Source organism: Cotesia glomerata, linkage group LG4 (genome assembly GCF_020080835.1).
Source record: "Cotesia glomerata isolate CgM1 linkage group LG4, MPM_Cglom_v2.3, whole genome shotgun sequence".
In the NCBI taxonomy this organism is placed as follows: domain Eukaryota; kingdom Metazoa; phylum Arthropoda; class Insecta; order Hymenoptera; family Braconidae; genus Cotesia; species Cotesia glomerata.
In genome coordinates, this window is record NC_058161.1 from 17,556,742 (window position 1) to 17,568,082 (window position 11,341).

General features: G+C 24.3%; 1 protein-coding gene across 8 annotated transcripts in view; it reads left to right on the forward strand.

Annotated features, from left to right (window-relative positions):
* Positions 1-2,355: 2,355 nt before the first annotated feature.
* Positions 2,356-11,341, forward strand: part of LOC123264090 (fasciclin-1) — a 382,407-nt gene continuing 373,421 nt past the window's right edge. For all 8 annotated transcript variants that reach the window (XM_044727161.1, XM_044727167.1, XM_044727165.1 and 5 more), the window contains exon 1: positions 2,356-2,773. In XM_044727161.1, coding sequence (XP_044583096.1) covers positions 2,654-2,773 — 120 coding nt within the window. In that variant the 5' untranslated portion in view covers positions 2,356-2,653. The remainder of the gene's footprint in view (positions 2,774-11,341) is intronic.

Here is an 11,341-nt window from a genome sequence, read left to right on the forward strand (position 1 = left end):
CCTTATTTTCAAATCCAGATTTCTCAATGTTGTTTTTATGCACTTGCATTGTTTAAGTTTATTTTAGATTATTTATATTCTAAATAACCATGTAATCATTTATTTATACTTTATCGAGTCAAAATTAATTTTAAAATAGCGAATGTCAATGATGGGGACAAAAAAATTAACTTGCGTCAACTAACGACATAGGCCATAATGTAAGGTAACCTTACCTCTTCAACATACACATCAAGGTATTAATGTTTACAAACTGTCATGTGATTTTATAAGAATCAAAGTATTTGAGACTAGAAAAAATTGCTAAAGAAGAACCTGGTAAAAAATATAGAAAAGCTAGGTCTTGAACGAATTTTAAAATAATAAAAATTATTGATAGTTTTGCATTTGTTAGCAAAAATGATTATTGTTAATGTAAATTTAACTGTAATAAAAAACCTGTCAATAATAGGGCCAATGGTATGTCAATAATTGGCTCTTTGAATTTTTTGCGATTAAAGTTAATAAAGTTAATTAATTACGTTATATAAGTAAAAACAATGATTAAGGTGTCCTATAAAAAAAGTTGACAATATTGATTTGAAACACGACAAAACAATTCAAATATTCATGATCACTCTTATAGTGACAACAATGGGGGCTTTGACTTTAGTAATGTTAATAATTTTTTATTTTTAACGTCAGGATTTATTGCCAAGGCTTAAAAACAAAAAATCTTTATCAAAATTTATTTCAATGTTCCAAAAGTCAAATTTCAAAAAAATATATATAATATTTACAAATTTGAACTTGAGATAAATTGTTTAAAGTATTTGTTAGAAATTTTGAATTTGAGTTAATTAAAACTAGCAACTTTGCAGTCACTATGTGACTACCGTAACTTGTGAACTATACATAAAAAAATTTTGCTTTATTAAATAATGAATTTTGTGAAATTGGACTGTACCTTCTTAATTACTGACGTTTTTATATACATAAGCTCATCTCGATGTTACACTCATCAAGAGCTTTCATTTGATTACCCACATGCAATTTGATATATTTTTCATATATACATATATATGTATATATAAGTATAGATATATATATATATATATATATATATATATATATATATATATATATATATATATATATAAATAAATATATGAAAAATTGATGTGGGTACTCAAATGAAAGGTCTCGATGAGTGTAACATCGGGATGAGCTTATATCTTTAAAAATGTCAACAATTAAGAAATGACCTTAAATCTCGTGGATTATTGACATTTTTAAAGATATAAACTCATCCTGATGTTACACTAATCAAGAGCTTTCATTTGAGTACCCACATGCATTTTGATATATTTTTCATACATACATACATATATATATATATATATATATATATATATATATATATATATATATATATATATATATATATATATATATATATATATATAAATATATGAAAAATTGATGTGGGTACTCAAATGAAAGGTCTCGATTGAATGTAACACCGGGATGAACTTATATCTTTAAAAATGTCAATGGTTCACAAGATATAAGGTCATTTCTTAATTGTTGACATTTTTAAAGATATAAGCTCATCCTGATGTTACACTAATCAAGAGCTTTCATTTGAGTACCCACATGCAATTTGATATATTTTTCATATATACATATATATAATATATATAAATCTATGAAAAATTGATGTGGGTAGTCAAATGAAAGGTCTCGATGAGTGTAACATCGGGATGAGCTTATATCTTTAAAAATGTCAATATTTAACGAGATACAAGGTCATTTTTTAATTATCTATCAAAAGATAGAGTGTTTTCGAATGCAGCCTAAATACTTATCATCATAAATTGACTATTGATGAGAATTATATGAAACCATGAAAAGGCACAACTCCAGGTCAAGACTTTTTCAATGATACCAAATTTAACCATAGAAACCCATTTTATCATATAAAAACACTGGCCACAAAATTTTGCTTATTCTCTAAATAAAATAGATTAATTTTATTGTAAAAACTCTATACTCGAATTTTATTCAAATAAAAATTTATATTCGCTCGAAAAAATCATCGAAATTAACCGCTTTAAATCGATTATCACCATTCAAATTCAAATAACGCGCCTGCGCTCTTCCCAAGCCTGCGCTCTTTCCCCTCACATTTCTTAATTAATCTAGCTTTGTTTAAGAATCCCCCTCACTGTCTGTAATCCCTAAAAATTAAACAATTTTTTAATCAACCCTCCACAAAATTATTTTTCAATAATCTTCATAATTATCGTCAATATATAAATAAATAAATAATAAAACTTGTAAACTTTCGCGTCCCTGAAAATAGTCGGCTACACCAGAGAGCGCAGTCGTTTCTCCGACGTCGAACCGAATAGGTCGTCTCAGACTTTCTCCGTGTTTTTATCGAGCACACGCGTTCTCAATATTTATTTCTACAATAATTATTAGCAACGTTCCCAAATTATTGACAATTAATAATAATAATAATCAATAATTTTAATAAAAAATTATTTAGTGAGTGTAAGTGTGTGGAAATACTTTTAAAGTTTTAAATTAAAATTATTTAAAAGTTTTTTTATTATTGTGTGAGTGATTATTTATTATTTTATTTAATTATCTAATTAAAATATAAATAATGGAGTGCAAACGGGTTAAATTTATTTATTTATTTTCAATAATAAGTTTTATTTATTTCAATAATGCGGATGGTGCCTCGGTTGATTTAAAAATGCGCGAGGATGCCGATTTATCTGAGGTGAGATTTTTTTAAAATAAAATTTTCATTTTTAATTGGTCATTTAGTGTTGAGTGATTGTTTTTGTTAATTATTATAAAGCAGGATTTTTTTATTTTATTTTTGTTTTTACTCGAAAAAAAAAGTCGGAAAATTAAATCGCCGGAAGTTTAAAAATAAAAAGAAACTTTTTATTCTAATTCGATGTTATTTTGTTCCTGTTTTTGTTTCTTGTTTTCTATCCTATTGTTGGAATGTTGGCTGTTTCGAGGTCAGGGTAAAACGACAGGTAGATGCAGATCGAACTTTCAGAGTTTAGTCCTTGAATTTTTTTTATAGATTGTGCTAAAGTTATATAAGTTAGTTTGAGATTTGTTTATTTTGATTTTGGACTTGCAAGATTTTGGGAAGTTTCTGAAGAATTTTGTGATTTTTATAAAATCTGTCAGTGGGACAAAAAAATTGTTCAGGATTTTTTTTTTAGAGTATTTAATTTCCTATCAAATTTGTTTCAAGCAATTTTTTCGTAAGTCCGATAATTGACCCGTAAATTTAATTTTAAAAAATTTTTGATTAAAAATAAAAATTTTTTATTTTTTTATTAAACAAATTTAAATTGTGAACAAATTTCGGATATTTTGAAGAAGTTTTCTTGTAGAAAATAAAATTTTCTACAAAATTTGTCTAGTAGATTTTTGTCGTAAATATTATTTTAGTTGTAATTTTTATTTTTGAAAAAAATTTTTAAAGAAAAAAAAAGAATGTTGTTTGATTTTTAAATTAATTAATTTAAATTGCGAGTTAACTATTAATATTTCTAAAAAAAATTGTAGAGAATTTAATTTCCTATAGAATTTATTTCAAGCAATTTCTTGTAAGTCCGATAATTGACCCATAAATTTAATTTTAATAAACTTTTTATTAAAAATGAAAATTTTTTATTTTTAATTAAACAAATTTAAATTGTGAACAAACTTTCGATATTTTGAAAAAGTTGTTAGAAGTTTTTTTGTCGATAATAGAATTTCTTACAAAATTTGTCTCGTGAATTTTTGTCGTAAATGTAATATTTTAGCGGTAATTTTAATTTTTAGAGAAAAAAAGGAATTTAAATTGCGAGTTAACTATTGATACTTAAAAAAATTTGTAAACGACTTTTTTTAAGAGTCTAAAATTTTTTATAAAAATTATCGTGTGCCTTTAAGCCGTAATTTCAATTAAAAAAAAATTTTTTTATATTGAAAAAAAAATTCCTTTTTTTTGAAATGAATAAAGGGACATTCCATGCGAAATGAGAAAATGACTAAAAATTTTAAATTTCTCTAATTCATTCTAATTTAGTCCTAATTTATTATTAAAAGTTTATATTTCACTAATTTGTAAAGAAAATTTTTTTGAATCAATAAGAAACTCGATTTTTCTCTCCTAGTAATTTTTCAGCCGTATTAACTTGTATCCGGGTCAAATGTTGTTTTAATAGTTTTAAGAACAAATTCATTTTATGTTTGTTATTAACTAACATATTTAGTATTATAGTTTTAAGAACAAATTTTTTTATGTTCGTTATTAATTAACACCTAAGTTTATCAAGATCGTGTTGTCAGCATGCTAAATCCTTTATTTGTGTTTTTTAAATAGTTTTTTTTTTTTAATTATCCTAAATAATTTATAGTTAAATATATAAACAATAATGGTTCTAAGGTTGAAATAATATGAAAGTCTTTTTAATAAACAACTTCATGTACAAATTTTGTACTTGTCCCACCAGTCACAAATGCCTGTCCCACCAGTCACAATAAAAAAAATTTTTTTAATTGTTTCTACGTAGGTAATCAGTCTAATCCTTCATAATATTGAATGTTTGTAGGATAAATTTTGTATTGGGAGGGAAGTATTTTTTAAAAGTTTAGTGGTCGAACTGAAATATGACTTTAAGTATACCGCGGTAAGAGAGAAGGATTTTTCGATGTCCCACCAGTCACACTCAGTCAAATGATAATTACGAGAAACTTAAAATTGGATGTTGTTAATTAGTTATTCTTCTGTATTATAAGATAAATTTTACTATAGTATAAATTTCAGTCACATAATTATAGTTTATAATTGATGGAATTTCAGAGTCAAATGTCCCACCAGTCACTATGGAATGCCCTTAAAAAAATTTTGAACAAACTAAATATTTTGAAAAAAGTTGTCTGGATCTTTTTTGTACAAAATTAAATTTCTTACAAAATATTTCCAGTACATTTTTACGATGTCCAATATTTAAGCCGTAATTTGGATAGTAAGAAAATAATCACTAAATTTTTCATTTTTACGATAAAGAATTTTTAGTAATAACTGTATTTACCGTACGCATTACAAGCACAGTTTTTCAATGCATTACATAAACAATTACTAGCAATGAGCAATGACCAATGAGTAATTACTATCTCTTCGTAGATAACAAGTGAAAACTGAGTAATTATAAATCTATTATTCTTATTATTATCTTAATTATAATTTACGATTTATTAATAAAAAAAAAAGTACATCTATGATAATAATATTATGCTGAGTATGAACTTTATAAAGTGAGTCATACAATAGCAATTCAAGTGACTCGACTATCGTCGTAAAGTAGTATATACATACATGTATACTAAAGCGAGTATGTAAGATGTAAAGGAATTTTTTATAACGTCTAATGTATTCGTAAACATAAAAATTTTCTTACCTTTCGCCTTAAATTTGAAATTTCATCGAAAGACACCATCTGTGTGTTTTAAATAAAAAGGCGCAGGTGGCCGCCGTACTTTGACAGATGATACTTTAGACCTATAGACACTAAAGATTCTACTCTCTTTAATTCCGTCATTATTTTTTAATGATTTACACTCGGCTTTGGTTATTCTATTGGGATGGAATCAATACTGTCTAACTATACTTTACCTGTCTTTGTTGTAGAATATGGGAAATAGATAAGTAGACTATTCATAAGTTGATTTGTCTCGGTGCTTCGATAAATTTTTCAGACTCTTTGAAATTAGACAGAAAAAAAAAAATTTCTTGATTCAAAAAAATAATTTTGAAGAATTTTATTTTCTTGATTTGAATAGAAAAATTCTTAAACTAAGAAATTTTTCTTAGTTTAAGTAAATTTTACTCAATTCGAGAATTTTTTGTCTTTATTCAAGACAATGAAACTCTTCAAAATTATTTTCTGGTTCAAGAATTTTTCTCTTGATTCAAGTTAATTTTTTTTTTCAGTGTAGATACTGAAAAATTTGTGAATTAAGGGAGTCTAAAATATAATTAATCTGTAAGGTCAAAATTTTTACCGCAATTTTTAAATAAATGTTTAATATTACGGCGAAAATATTAGTCTTATAAAAAAATTTTTTTTAAAAAGTTGTTCAAAATTTAATTAAAAACAAATGTTTCTAATGATTTTTTTAAAAAACTAATATTTTCGTTGTCATTCCAAAATTAATATTCGCAATGAAAAGTTAAAATTTGTTAATAATTATAATTACAAATCTTATTTTTGAAATTACAGCTAGAATATTGGTTTTTAAAAAAAATCATAATTGACAGTTTTTTTTATAAAATTAAATTTTGAACTTTTGTTCGTAAACATTTTTAATGACTAATATTTTTGCCATAATATCGAAGATTTGAACCATTTATTATGAACTGTTATTCTTAATTTGCGGTAAAAATCTTGGTTTTATATAAAAAAAATTTTTCCGCTTAAGTTTTGTTGGATTAAATTTTTATGTCACATTTTTAGGAAGATTTATTCATAAATCTACACAGAGAGAAATTTATAGGAACCTTTCCAAAAATTATGGGAATGGTTCCTATAATAAAATGATCATTATAGGTATCAATCCTATGCTAATTATGGGAACTATACCCATAATTTATTGGAAACATTCCTATACAATAATGGAATAGCTTCAATATAATATGGGAATGGTTCCTATAATATTATAGGAATGGTCCCTCTATTATTAAAGGAATGGTTCCTATAACATTATAGGAATGGTTTCTATAATATAATAGGAATGGTTCCTATGATATTATGGGAATGACGCACATAATAATAGAAAAATTTTTATGTTCATAATAATGAAGCAATCACTTCAAAAATATAAAGTAATTATTATATATTTTTTTGCTAATAAATTTTTTTTTGTAAATAAAAATTAATCTTTTACTAGAGTGAAAAAATTTCTTTTTCATAATTTTTATTGACGTGTGTACTTAATCTTAAATTGTTTATTTCAACTCAGTTATTATTGTGTTAGATAATATTGAAAAATATTGTAGCAATTCTAAAGTTTCTCTAATAAAAGGGATATTTTCTCACTATACAATTAGAGGAGCAAAGCAGATATGGAAATTCATTGTTTATTTTTACAATTTCATTTTATTTTTAAAACAAATTATTTATTTACAATCCACACGTTGAATATTTATTAAATATACCACCGTTTGGGTATGTAACTTTTATTGTTTATATGAACAATATTACTTACTTTACATATTTAAAATGATGTTATTGGGAAGCAAGTAAAATGATCGAAATTACTAATAATTTCAAATGCTTCAAAGTGGTCATCGAAGTCACAAATAACTTGAGTTGTAATGATAAATATCTCAATATTATTAGGCATTATCACTATAATATTATGGGAATGGTTCCAGAATATTATAGGAATAGTTCCTATAATATTATAAGAATGGTTCCTATAATATTATAGAAACTATTCCTATATGTATACTATGGGAACCATTCCTATATATTATGGGAATCATGCCGACATTACAGTTATAATTATAGGTATCGTTCCTATAATGATAGGAACCATTCCCATAACTATAGTAACATTTCCCAAAAATTATGGGTACAATTCCCATAATTGAAGTAATCGCTCCTAAAATGGTATAGGAAAACATTTCATTAAAATTATAGGAATGATTTCCATATTTTTCTCTCCGTGTAGCTGTTGTAGCCGGAATTTAAAGGAAATTTTTTTATAATATGTTTTATTTTGTCGAGTTATGCCGAAAAATAGCATTGGCTCAAACATATTTGCAGATATATATGTATATAACGCGCGATGTCGCGTGAAAAAATATTCTGATTAGGCTTGATATGAGCTGATAAGGCCATATAAAAATTTTTGATATGTTCATATCTGGCCTGATATGATCTGATATGTTCATATTTAATTTTTGATATGTCCTGATATGGCCTGATATGAAAATTGGCCATATCAGGCCTGATCAAGCCTCATCAATTTGATATGTCTATATCATACTTGATATAGCTTGATATGCTCATATCTAATTTTACATTATTTTTTAATAGGTCCTGATATGCCCTGATATAACCTCATAAAGTTATATATACTTTGATAAACTTGAAAAAAAATTCCCTGATCAGGGTTGATATAAATTGATATGGATTCATATAGTCTGATATACTCATACCCTTACCAGCACATAAGTAGTCTTATGTACTCATATAAAAGCATACCCGAGTAAAAAAAACTATATATCATTATATATGATTCTTATCTAATTATATAGAAGCATATGTAATTCATTTATAATTATATAGATATATATATATAATTCGTATACAATTATATATGAATCATATAGAATTTTTTTTACTCCAGTGGGTATTTTGTGATTACCATAAAACATTCTCTTTTTCTATCTAAGAGTCTGTTTCTCCAATGATTAACAATCTTTTAATATATATTATTTTTCAGATGAAATAATAGGAACTTAAAAAAAAATTTAATTTCACAAAAATTATTAGTTTTGTCAAGTTCTAAAATTGTTAGCCAGGCCCTCCAGCAATATATAGTTCCATATACTAAACTAATTCCATATACTAAACTAATTCCATCAAAATTTAAGCTTTCAATCCTGATTTTACTTCGATTATTTTTCTAATTTCAAAGAAATTATAAATTCTAAAGTAACGAAGTACCTTAACAATATATCGTAGAATCATTTTTGCGATTTCATGTATACATAGATAATTTTATAAATCTATATATAGATACCATTATTATATATAAATATTGACAATTAATAATTAATAAATTAGATAAAAAATTTTGTTCACTACGAATTAATCATGTATACGATTTGCATTACTTGTAGTTATAATAAACTTCGTTCTACAAGTAAGTCTCTTAGGTAAACGGGTAGTGAATTAGTCTTTCAAGCGGTAGGTCCACGGTTCGATTCTCACTTGCGCTGATTTTTTTTTTCCCATGGAAATAATTATATATAATTATGCCTAATTATACATAATTATATAAGGCCATTTTTCATTTATAATTATGTAATTTAATGATGTATAATATTTTTTACCCGGGCGGGTACATAGTCTGATATACTTATATCAAGGCATATATAGTCTGATATGGCCAATTTCCATATCAGGCCTGATATGGACGGTTTATATCAGGCCTGATATAGTCTGATCAGAAAATTTTTTCACGGGTCGACAGGATTGCGCCCACAGTTCTTAACCGATCCTTATAAAATTTTATGGGTCTATTGATTCTATTTTCGAAAAATTTTTAGTTTTATCAATTTTATCAAAATAATATTTTTATCGTTAAAGATAGTTCAAATGTATTGATTTTATCTAAATCAATTATCTTTTATTTAAGCTATCATTCGTCTCACAGAAAAAAGCAAACAGGAATAATTACAGTACAGTATAAAATGTAAAATCGGTCCCGTCGTAATCAAAAACTAGAAAAATTACAGTTTGAAATAACATTTTTCGAAATTTAATTTTATAATTTAATATTCAGAGCTTTCAATGTAAATACTACATTTTACAATGTAATTCTTATAAAATCTGTAATAATTACAATCTGAAATTGTAATTTTTCCAGTTTTCATCACGAAGCGCCACGTTGCATTATATACTGTAATTTTTCGAGTTTTCTTTTTTCCGTATACTTTAGATGATTTTTTTCAATTTATTTAATGACTAGAAAAATTTTGAAAAATTAAATTAATTGTCAAATTTATACAATTATCTTTAATTTAAGCTTTTGAACTTTCGTTTTAATTTCTTCAATGGCTATAAAAATTAAAAAAATTTTTAATCATTGCCTTCTGTCACTTTCATCAAACTACGTTTTTTACTGTGGTAGATAGTTCGATTCTATAAAATTTATTTTAAAGTTCATGTCATTATCATTAATTTGAGCTATTATTTATCATGAATAAAAAAATACGCTCTAAATATTTTTTAATTAATATAACTTTTCAATTTTATTATTAACTATTCTGTGTTTGTTAAATAAATCCACCTTTAAATAAATCCATGTCGGGCTTGGTCGAATGGCGCTTTTTAATATAAAATGTGTCACTTTAATAACATTATATTAATAATCATAATTAGGTATCCTACATAAATGAAAAATTTTGAAACTCAAATTAAATAAAAGTAAATTTAACTAATAAATTAAATTCTAGCTACTTCTAAAATTGTACTGTATTTTGTATTTCGAGTTAACTGAAATAAAATTTTCCAGTTGAATAATAATTTTATTATTACTAATAAAATACTAGTTAAAATTTGAATTAATTACAACTTTAATTCAATAAATAAAGCGGAAGAGTTAAAAACTTTTTAATTGAGTAATTTGTTACAGTAATTGGATTTTCATTAAAGTTTATGTTGTTAAAAAATTTTCGATCTATTTTTAAAAATATTAATAACACTTGAACTATTTTTTGATAATTTTTACGAGGTAAAATTTCTTTTAAAAAATTTTAATTATTATTAATTGAATATTTTTTAACAAAATAAATTTAATTAATGTCAAAAAGACATATGATTAATTTTTTGGCATAAAAAATGATACTTTTAATAGTATTTGTAGTGTTACTTTAAAATCAACAAAAAATAAATGTTTAAAATAGCAAGTCGAGAACTATCAAGCAATTGAAGTAATATTAACATTGTAAATGTTTGTTTGATAGACAGTTCAATTATTTCTCCGACATTTTTATATTAAATATTGTTTAAATGAAATTTATGCACTTTCAATATAATGAAAAGCCAATTTGAAATAATTGGACAAATATTTTTAATAAAAATAAAGAAACTAACAATTTATTTTTATTTTAAATCTCTTGTTTGTTCGTGAACTAACTCGCTAGAATTGATAACACTTTAAATAGCTTTAGTCGCATTTTTTTTTATTTTTAATTAATTAATAGATGAAATAATTTTTAAAAAATTGAAAACATTTTTAAATTGAATTTTTCAAAAATAAATAAATAATAATAATAATAATAATAATAATAATAATAATAAAAATTAATATAAAAGTAAAATTTCTCATATTTGTTTCAAAAAAATGTAATTATTAAAAAGAAAACCTTATCAATTATTCCGTGATCCGAAGACCGTAGATTAGTTTTTTCCGGGATGCGTGAGTTGGCTAAAATAATAAACTTTTATAATTATCTAATGCACCATATGTTTATACAATATCTTGTTTTCATGAAAATAATAAATAAAAGCTAACACGTGAGTGTACGCACGTTGAT